The 11836-nt window shown below is 29.9% G+C and overlaps 1 protein-coding gene across 1 annotated transcript; it reads left to right on the forward strand.

The window, feature by feature from the left end:
- The first annotated feature begins 1740 nt into the window (after positions 1–1740).
- LOC111019615 (sugar transport protein 12-like) lies at positions 1741–11607 on the forward strand. Its single transcript, XM_088120196.1, has 5 exons — positions 1741–1904; positions 2277–3235; positions 3385–3792; positions 6429–6450; positions 11550–11607. The coding sequence occupies exons 1-5, from the start codon at positions 1760–1762 to the stop codon at positions 11591–11593; spliced, it is 1578 nt and encodes a 525-aa protein (XP_087976322.1). The 5' UTR covers positions 1741–1759; the 3' UTR covers positions 11594–11607.
- Positions 11608–11836: the final 229 nt, after the last annotated feature.

The following is an 11836-nucleotide window of genomic DNA, read 5'->3' on the forward strand; positions in this document are numbered from 1 at the left end:
TATAAAAAAACATAATTACATTTAGTAACTCTTTCATGTTATTTATTAATTTATATATTTTATTGAAAATAGAAGGTATCATTGAATTTTAATTCAAAAAATAAAAATTTTATAAGAAAGTTAAAATTTTAAGTTAATATTCTAAATATTTATATTATTATTACTTTTTATTATTTATTACGCACTTTCTTTATAAGTCAAGAATCGTAAAAACAATATTTTTATTTATGTTTTGGGGGAAAATGATGAAGGAACTAGAACAAGAATTTTGATTTTAATGTTTCCAAAATTTTTATACAATTTTGGAAACCTTTTTTAAACAAAAAATAAACGAGAAACATAAATAATCGTCAAATGCTTAAGTTTATTATGAAAGCAATAAATGGAAACCTTCCTAAAAAAACTCTTACTAAACAGACACTAAATAGTTTAGGCTCTTAGCGATATCGTTTGTACAATTAATAAGGAGTTCAAAATAGAAGGGTAATTAAAATATAGAAGACTTAAAATTGAGTATTGTTACACAAAAACGTTAAAATAATTATATAAAAATAACTTTCACAAAATTAAGGATAAAATACTATTTTGATAACTAATTTAGTTCATTTTGGTTCCTAAACTTTCAAATTGTTAATTTTGGTCCCTGCACTTTCAACTTTGGTTTATTTTTAGCCCCCATGTTCGTTTCGGTCGTGGTACTTTTAGAAAGTGACGATTTTGATCCTTATTATTTTCAAAATTTTAACACAAATTATACACATAACGAAAATCTTTTAATATAAAATAATGATTACATTTCAATGAATATATTGTGCGTAGCTAGTGTTGTGTTTAAATTATGATAGAAAAAATCAGATAAAAAATAAAAGTAAGGAACAAAAATGATCACTTTAAAAAGTACAAAATGATTAAAACAAATATTTTAAAAGTACCGCTACTAAAATGAACCAAAATTAAAAGTATAGGAACCAAAACAAACATTTTGGTAAAACAAATATCTTGGATTCTTACGAAACAAACACATTACATTTTTCAATAAAACTGACCTAGAATCAAAAAAGGGTTGCACCAATCCCCAACTAAAAGAGAATAAACAACAGGGAGGAAGCCAACCCGAACAACTCAACTGGATAAGAACCTTACACCGGTGTCGGCGCTTGCAAATGAGAAACTTTAATTTAAATAAATTAAATTAAAAATATTGTTTTCAAATCAACCACTCTTTTGAAACGTAAAAAATAAATTTATTGTTAATCCAATCGCTTTGTGCAATTGCGTGGATGATAAACTAATAACGAAAAACAGAGAGGAAATTTAATAGATTTGAAATTTGAAAAATGTGCTTTATGCTTTCAAATTAGATTCCAAATTTCAGATTTTCTTTTTCCCGTTTGGATTTGAAATTCAAATTCAAATTTAAAAAAAGAAAAATCTCAATTTTATTTTCAGTCCGAGAATTTACCCAATATAATAATTTATGGTAAACTTAAATAAATAATTTTCTTCAACAAATAACTTTTACCAATAATATGCTTTCAAATTAGATTCCAAATTTAATTATCCATAACCTATAGAAAAAGAAGTCTTCCATACACACGGATTTTAGTAATTCACTAGGAAACAGATTCCTAATTATCTTGGGAAATATTTGCCTATATATTCCCCATTGGCTCTTTATTTTTTCACATTCTGCAATCTCTTCTCTTCTCTTCTATAAGTCTCGGTCCATATTCCCTACTTTCTCTCTTTGATTCTTACGATGGCTGGCGGTGGTTTCGAGATAAATGGTAATCAAGGTGGTTCGATCACAAACTATCCCAGAGAACTAACTTCTTATTTGTTGATAACCTGCATCGTTGCCGCTATGGGTGGGCTCATCTTCGGTTATGACATCGGTATCTCAGGTAATAAATGGGTTGTTTGGTGACGTAAGGCCAACTTAAGGTATAGGCAAATGAAAAGTTCGTTTTGAAGGATTAGGAAACCCATGACCGGTAGAAAATATTAAAGAGTTTTAAAATATATATTTGATAAATTAATTCAATATTATAAATAATTTTGATAGATAAAAATAATTTGGAAATTAAAATACATGAAAGTTTGATAATACGTACCCATACAAAAAATAATGTAAAACGGTGGAATTTAAAAATAGACAGGAAAGAGTAAAAATTTATGTACTAAATTTATTTATTAGAAAAGGCAGTAGAAGACGACCCATATAATTTATAATTTATAATTTATTAATTATTATTTTGTTTTGTTGATCTGATTAGGTGGCGTCACGTCTATGGCTCCGTTTTTACAGAGATTTTTCCCATCTGTTTATGAGAAAGAAGCTTTGGATACTTCAACCAATCAGTACTGCAAATTTGATAGTGTTCCCCTCACCATGTTTACTTCCTCTCTTTATTTGGCTGCACTTTTGGCTTCTTTATTAGCATCTTGGGTCACCAAAACCTTCGGTCGTAAAAAGTCTATGCTTCTTGGTGGCTTTGTGTTCTTGGTTGGTGCCGCCATTAATGCTGCTGCTCAGAACCTTGCAATGCTGATTATCGGTCGTATTTGTTTGGGCATTGGTGTTGGATTCTCAATTCAATCTGTTCCACTTTATGTCTCGGAGATGGCACCCTCTAAGTATCGAGGCTCTCTGAATGTTGTTTTCCAACTATCGATTACGATCGGCATTCTAGTGGCTAATCTTGTTAATTTTGGTACTGCCAAGATTCATGGCGGATGGGGGTGGCGCGTGAGTCTAGGAGGTGCAGCAGTGCCTGCATTGTTCATCACAATCTCAGCTCTCTTTCTTCCCGATACTCCAACTTCAATGTTGGAAAGAGGCGAAATCGAGAAGGCGAGAGTCATGCTCCAACGCATCTGCGGTGTATCTTCCAAGGATGTAGATGCAGAATTTCAAGATATAGTGGCAGCAAGTATTGCTGCTAAAGCAGTGACACATCCATGGAGGAATTTGAGGGAGAGGCAAAACAGACCACAATTGGTAATGTCCGTTTTAATCCCATTTTTTCAGCAATTAACAGGGATCAATGTGGTCATGTTCTATGCTCCGGTGCTGTTTAAGACTATTGGTTTTGGAGACAATGCTTCTCTTCTTTCGTCTGTCATTACGGGTGGTATTAATGTTTTGGCAACTTTTGTATCTATGTATGGTACTGATAAGTGGGGAAGGAGGATTCTTTTCTTGCTCGGTGGAACCATCATGTTCGTTTTCCAGGTGATTAAAATTTTACTATTTCAAATAAGTTTTGTTTTGTTTTCTGGAACAAAGCTCAGCCAAAAATAAGATCGACAAATAATAGTTTTTCAAAAGATTTTTGTCTCCGTATCGATTTGATTCTAATAAAGATGTGACATCATTTGTAGGTTTTGGTGGCTGTGTTCATAGCTTGGAAATTTGGAGTTTCTGGTGAGGTTGCTTATTTACCCAAGTGGTATGCTGGTGTTGTGGTGTTGTTCATTTGCATATATGTGCAAGCCTTTGCATGGTCTTGGGGACCTTTGGGATGGCTAGTTCCAAGCGAAATCTTCCCACTTGAAATTCGATCAGCTGCTCAAAGCGTAACGGCGTCGGTGAATATGTTCTTTACCTTTTTGATTGCCCAAATCTTCCTCACCATGCTTTGCCATATGAAATTTGGGTTGTTCTTCTTCTTCGCTTTCTTTGTGGCTGTGATGACCATATTCATCTATTTCTTCTTGCCGGAGACAAAGGGCATACCCATTGAAGACATGTCTTGTGTTTGGAGACAACATTGGTTCTGGAATAGATATGTGCCTCAACAACTTACTAAAGTTCGAGCTCAAATTTAGGATATGAAAAATTGAAGTTCCAACCCTATTAGCCTCATGAATTTTCCTTTTACTTCCCCCCTTACATTTTCTGTTTAATAGGGTATTCCTTTTATTTTCATTTTATTTTTTTGTTATTTACAGAATTTTTCTCTTGTATTTAGTAGTTTTGGTTAGGATTCTTTTTATTACATATCCTCGAATAAAATTAATTTTCTTTTCCATGTTTAATTTGGCATTTATGGTTTCTTTTTTAATGTTTAATTCTTAGAAAAGAGGAATGCTTTTAAATGTGTTCGGGCTGCTACAATAGATTCTAAAGAACTTTGGCTAAATTATTCTTCTTGGCCTTTCTTTAAAAACTAAAATAACAAATTAAATAATTTTTGGATAACTCATTGACAATAATGGTGCTTAAAAATAATAAAATAAAATTATTATGCAGTACAAAACAAATTGTCATGAAATAGCGTCTTATTTATTTACAATATTTTAGATCGACAAAAAAAGAAGAGATAAAATTAAAATAAAAAAGTTAAAATTTTTAGGAATTTAGCGAACTTTTTGAATTAATCGAAATTGAGTGCAAAATTAATTAAAATCAATTACAATGAAACTGATTTGGCTTTCACATTCTCGGCCAAAGTTGAGGTTGTTGACTATATTCTCTATCTTTAGCAAAATATTTAGAGGATTTGTGAATAGATCAGCCAGTGTTAGTGGGTACTGGGTAGTAGGAGTAAACTGAAGTTGAAGATCCTCCCAAAAGGCCAAATTAATTTAGACTTTTAATGTCGGGTCAGGATCAATGTCGGGCCATTAATATTGAAATATATATATTTTTATTTAATTTTAAGCACGTTTTCTACGTGTCTATCATTGTTGCCTCCGTGATTTTGTTTTTGACTGATATTAAAAGTCATATTTGTTGTAGTGTTTGGAGATTGTAGAAAGATAACAAATAAGTTAATGCAAAATACTCAATGGAGCTTCTTTGAGATAAATCTCGCGGCTATAAATGTTTCTTAGTTTTTGATAGGGGTTTACTATGTTGCAAAAAATCAATGCCTGAAACCGTGACAAATGAATATATTTTGTGTTTATAGCTCAAAATTTAAGTACTCACTAATAGTAATAGCTCAATCTTCGAAAAGATATAAAATTAGTGTTGAAAAATTATTTAATACAGTGCTGAAAAAACATAATATAAAAACTAAATAATCAATTTCAGGATGAGAGATGAAATTTTTGGAGGGAAATAAATGTAGAAATATATGAGACTAAAAATTGAGAACCTCTTGCTCTTACCTCGATTTTGAGAAATTTTTGGCTCTCCCATCCATCGTCTCTTACCGTCTCATTCTTGAAATATAAAATTTAATATAAAATAATCGAAAAATGTTTTTTTCAAGATCCTCCCTTTCCCTATAGACGTAACGTGATATAGACGTAAAAGATGTAACATTATCAAATTTATTAGCTGGTACATATTTCTAATATTTAATTTTTTGTTAAAAATCTATAGTATATATAAAAAGGTAGGATCGGAGAAACACTTTTTACCGTTATTGCCTTTCATTTTTTATACTTTTGAAATATGAAGTTGGGGGCAAATTAGTCCTTTTACATATAACTTATTAAATTTTTAAATTAAGGTGAGATTAAATGATAAAATAAGTGGTGGGTGGAAATAAATGTTTAGATTAAGGATTGCTTCATGTTCCAACATTTTGTCCACGAATTGCTTCATATTGAAAGGTTTAATAGAAGTTAATACAATTTGATGATCAAAACCGTTTCAAGAAATTCAAAAGATTTTGAAAATTAAATTGACAATGGAGAAATTAATAATAGTTTATTCAACTTCCTATGAAAGTTTGTAAAATTCACATATTTAAGGAAGAACGAGAAGGAAAATTTAGCAACATCATCTCAAATCCTGTTTTTCTTTACAAGCTAGAAACAATAATGGATTGTCACAAATTTGTTGGTTTTTGAGGATTTTTTTTATGAAAGTTTGTAAAATTCACATATTTAAGGAAGAACGAGAAGGAAAATTTAGCAACATCATCTCAAATCCTGTTTTTCTTTACAAGCTAGAAACAATAATGGATTGTCACAAATTTGTTGGTTTTTGAGGATTTTTTTTATTTGTGTTATTCAAGGATAGCTCTCTATCCCAATGGAGATGAGAAACAAAATAGTTGTGGTCATATTTCACTCTATTTGTAACGGTTGAGAATAACATTTTATCAACGTCTACTTCAGAGGTCTAGATTGTCTTACGTTTCTTGTTCATGATAAATTCAGAGACACATATTAAGGTAACCCAAATTCCTCAAAACATTCGTTACCTTATTTGAGGTTTTGAAATTTGATATGCACTATTCCTCAACAGATCCTCTCCTTTTAGTACCAGTTTCAAATCTGACACAAGTTCAAGATCAAGATCAAGTTGATTAGAGGTAAATCTAAATTATATTTAACTTTTGGTTTTTTTTTTTTTTTGTTATTTTACCCAAAAGAAAAGGTTTGAAATTTTCAATAATTAAGCCAATGTAGATTTAGGTAGTGAGGAAGAATATGATAGCAAATACTAAAACATATAAAATGGAAAGATTGATCAAAACAAAACTGTAAATAAACTTTACCTCATTTTAGCCTCAGATTTGGAGATCGAAACAATACTACAACTTAAAAAATGGTGATATAGGAAAATCACGAACTCCCTAATGGTGAATAACTCATGCCATGTACAACTCTAAATTATTATCTTTCTTTATATTCACATGGTTCACCCTCAAAAAAAAATTGGAATGATGTAGGTTAGAGTTTACAAGTGAAATGCGTGTGTTATGGAAATTAACAAAAATAGGTATTCCTTAGTTACGAAATATTTTAATAATGTGAGTCATTAGTTTTAATTTAAATTAAATTTATTACTATTTATTATTATTATTTGAGATTTGACTTCTTAGATATGGAAAACAATTAAGTATAGGTTTAAAAAAATATTTCATATTTTAATAACTTTAGCCATTAATGTTTTGAAAATTTGACCTATTGCATATGGTAAAAAAATTAATTATAGGTTTAAAAATCCGTTTTTTAAAAAATAATAAATTATTCATCCTAAGGTAACTATTTAAAGTAATAAATATTTTTTCTATTATGTTAAAATATTCTTTTTTACTTTGTACTTAATTAATATAATGAGTAAAATGGGAATTTGGGATTGCGACCCAAGTTTTCTAAGTACTTTGGATTTTGATTTTTTGATATGGCAACACAAAGGTAAAATATATGATATGGAAATTAACGAAAAATATGTATTCCTTAATTACGGCATATTTTATTAATGTGAGTCACTAATTTTAATCTAATTTAAATTTGTTGTTATTTTTTTTTTATATCTGACTTCTTAGATATGGAAACAAATTAAGTATAGATTTCAAAAAATTGTTTAAACTATCATGAATGTGGTGATTAGAGTTTACAATATTAATATTTCTAAATTAACAAATTAAGTATAGATTTCAAAAAATTGTTTAAACCACTATGAATATGGAGATTAGAGTTTACAATATTAGTATTTCTAAATTATCCCATATTTTCGTTAAAAAAAAAATTATCCCATATTTTAATAATGTTAGTCATTAATGTTTTGAAAATTTGACCTATTAGATATGGTAACAATATTAATTACAGGTTTAAACATTTGTTTTTGACAAATACTCAATTAGCACTAACTATTTAAAGCAATAAATTAGTTCTAAATATTTTTAAATGGTTACAATTTTTTGTGATTTATGCCGGGGGTTTCACTTTTTTAAAAAAAAAAATCTACATTTTTTGAAATTATTGGGATGACAACACAATTTTGTTTTATAAATTTTCTTTATTACTTTGGATTTTGATTTTTTGATACGGCAACAGTGAAATGTATGTAATATGGAAATTAACAAAAATATGTATTCCTTGATTGATGCATATTTTATTAATGTGAGTCACTAATTTTAATATATTATTATTATTATTATTATTATTATTATTTTTAGATTCGACTTCTTAGATATGGAAAAAAATTAAGTATAGATCTTAAAAATCAGTACCATAAATTAAAGCCACATAATTATACGTTCAAATCAGCAGTCAAAACTATAAGTACACAATTATTATAGGTATAGGTTTGAGTTATTCGTACAATTTTTCAAATAAGTACTCTCAAAATTAACAAGGACATATTTATGTGCAATATTGACTATAAATTTAGACTATACAATTATACGTGCGTTGCCCGTTATTTTACTAGTTAATTATAAATAGTCTCATTTAAAAATAGTAATTATTTTTGAAATTTTAAAAAATATAGCCCATGGTGGAAGGAAAATATTTTTAATTAGATAAAATAATTATATATATAATTTATGTAAAGTATTTTGGGTGTACGAAAAAATTCAAGGGAAATTTAGGTGAGTAACAAAATCTCCCTTAGTTTATAATTTTGCAAAAATAGTTAAAGGGTATATTTGAAATTTTACATTTTAAAACTTTTTTTTCATAATCCCTTCCTATATTTTAGTTGGAATTTACATATATTTAACAACCCTAACCATTCAATTCAAAGTTTGGAATTTACATATCTTTTCTTAAATATTTTAATTCTTTTACTAGTAATTTCGTTTAATTTCTTCTGCAGGTTGGAGGAGGCGACAGCTGAAGCTGTCAAAAAGCAAAAAGAAAGGTTAAAAGGTTTTTATTTTATTTTATTAAACCCTAATTTCTTAAAAAAAATCAATAAATGTATTATGTTTACTCTTTTATTTTTAAATTTTATATTAGACATGTGTAAATTTTAAAATCTATACCAACACAATTTTATCAATCTTTTTTAAAATCTACTTTCAGAACTTAAAATTAGATTTAAAATAAATATTTTAATTTCATTTACATTTTATTAGATATAGTTGATTCCCTAAAATTAAGGTCGATTGTTTTTCAATTCATAAAAATCTTAGATCCCTACAATTATGTATATATACCTAATTGGTTAAAAGGGTATATTTGTCTAAACATTTTATCAGTATTTAAAAAAGAAACAATTTAGTCGTGTTTGACATTTTTTAAAACGTATTATTAAAACTTGGTCATTCCTGTAACTGCCCCAAAATTCAATAACTTTGGAAGAACCCAACCCAACCCAAATTGAAAATGTGGGTTGAAATTGATAAGAATGGACCAATTTGGGTTAGTTTCGAGTTACCAAAGGATCATTAGTTCGACCGAACCGTTATCACACACATGTATATATACCACGTTTTAAATTTATTTTAGGGCTTTCAGAACCTCCACGATCCATCTCTCATGCTCATCTTTCTTGATCTCACGATTTTGAGAAACTTTGGGCTCTCCCATCCATCGTCTCTTACGGTTTCATTCTCATCTCTCTCACTGTAATTTATTTCAGAGCTATTGTGCTTTATTTTTTGTTTAATTTTTTTTTCTTTTTGGTTGTGAGTGAGTTTTTAATATGGCTGCTCCTGTTCTGAAATTGTGGTTTAAAATTCCTGCAGTTGAGATTTTATTTAACGTTGTTTTTGGAAGAGATTATTGACGTGATGTAAGATTCAGTAAATAATCCATCCTATACCTTAATCAAAGCAAGATACCTTCTACTTTTCAGCTTGGGAATTTTAAGGTTTTGCTTAATCTGAATGTGATTCAATTCACCTATTAGTTCCTCAATTCTTGTTAAAGTTGTGGGCTGTGTGATAGATAATGAAAATTCCTGTTATTAGCCCATCTTATTTTATCCAGCAATCCACTATTAACTCTTGCTTAAGAGGCATTGTTTTGATGCTGGAAACATGATACAATCTATGCTGATCCTGAACAAAATATGTGATGTAGTATCGTAATAAAGGTAGCGAAAACCGAAAAGGGTACAACATTACGGATGGTATTCATTTATGTGTAGTGGAACAATGGAAACAAGCATGGATATTAAATTTGAAATTTGGATACAAGTGGAACTTTTTTCTTTCATTAATGAAAATTCATATATATATATATATATGATCTCGTTTACTGTTGTTTTTGCTTTTCTTTTGCTGTTTTTGATTCTCTCATTGTCAATCCCATTGTAATATTCGATGCAAGAATTCTTACGCACCAACTCTTTCTGGTCTTCCTTTTTTTCATGTCTTTGTTGTTTTTTCCTTTCATCTTTTATGCACTCTCACTATCAATATGCACTGCTATGTCTTATTTCACTTATTGATTTTGAAGAGCAGGATAGTTTTTGATGGCTTCTTCTCCCGAATCCTACTTTCTTGGCTATCTATTTGATTCTGAACCTGAGATGAATGAGGAAGAGGAAGAGGAAGAGGAAGAGATTTTGTCTACCCCTCTAAAAAATCATTTCTATACTTCTGATGATGAATTTTATGCTGACGGTCTCCATGACATGAACCCAGAAGAGATGAAACGATACCATCAGGCCGTTGATGAAAGCAGGTTTTCTTTTCACTTGCTTTCGGTTATTTTATTTATTTATTTACTTCTTTTTTCTAATTTGTATTAGAATTTTGAGCTAGGTTTCTATTTAGTTCCTAAAATTCAAAAAACGACACTAAATTTAGTCCAACCTCACGTTTGAGAAATGGTTTTAAATGGTCTTTGAGTCACTGAGCACGGCATAATTGGTAATGAAGTGGCATTTTTTAGTAGTTTTATATTAATTTGAGTTTAGTTGGCTTTTTTATTATTATTATTTATTTATTTCTTCCCTTTCTCCTTATCCAATCTATTCTCCTCTTTTTATCCAGATCTGGAGATGTGTTGCATATCCATATCTCTTTCATCCGACCCACGTAGTAAACCATAAGCTCGTGTATCACCATTGGCACGAAAAACGTCGCGACCACTGCCGACAGTGAGGCTACTTGTTTTCTCTCTTGACTTGAAAACTGAAAAAACAAGGAATTTACTACGCCTCGTATGGACTTGACAGCTTTAGTGTACAAGGACCGTCGGATTCAGAACGTGGTTTCCATTTGAGGGCATTAGGGGTCAATTTGGGAGATTTGAGGGAGGATTTCGTTGGATTGAACGGTGAGAAATCGCCAGAGGGAGAGGGAGAGGGGATCAAGATAAATGGCCTTTGGCGAAAGAGAAGAGGAAGAGCTTGAAATTGGCGAGCCAGGCATTTTTTCTGATGAGGTAGCATTATTTCTATGAAGATTAAAAAGGGGAGAAGAGATTGGATGAGGAGAGGGAAGGGAAGAGAAAAATAATAATAATAAAGAGAAGCCAACTAAATTGAAAATAATATAAAACTAATAAAAATTGTCATCTCGGATGAATAAACCACCCCTCAATCCAAAAACTTAAGTTGATAGATTGGGTAAATTTACTTCATTTATAAGTATCTCAACGCTCTTCTTCACTTGTTGACTTGGAAAATTGTAACAAGACTCAACAAGTGGAAATCATAATATATGGGGAGGAAACCAATTATGTCACGTCATTTTTTCATTAGTCAACTAAGGGTGAAATAGACCTTGTGACCATTTAGAACCTTTCTCAAACATTGAGGGAATAAGTGTCGTTTTTTTAACTTCAGGATTAATTTAGAATTTTCATTTCAATTAATTAAAGTTTTTCATATACAGGGTTTTGATGTACCTTCTTTTCCTAAGGCCATTGCTTTCGGTATTATTATTCCTTGGGAGGGTAACGACTATCCAACAAGGATGCAGCAATGTGCAGAAGACGCTATTAAACACTACAACAATGAAAATGTACCTCTATTTTTTCTTTCTTTATCATTTTTTTTTCTTTTTAACTTGGCGAGATCATATTAATATTTTCTTATAATGTATAGGGTACAAATTTGGAGATGGTAAAGATTGTTAAACTGAATGTTCAAGCTATATGCGACTTCATCTATTACATCACCTTCGAGGTCAAGCCAATTGGAAAAGAGTTCCCATTAATAATCTTTCAAGCTCAGGTGGTCGATGGC

This window comes from Momordica charantia (genome assembly GCF_013281855.1).
Source record: "Momordica charantia cultivar OHB3-1 chromosome 11 unlocalized genomic scaffold, Mcharantia_2.0 BLBB01000011.1, whole genome shotgun sequence".
NCBI classification, from domain to species: Eukaryota; Viridiplantae; Streptophyta; class Magnoliopsida; order Cucurbitales; family Cucurbitaceae; genus Momordica; species Momordica charantia.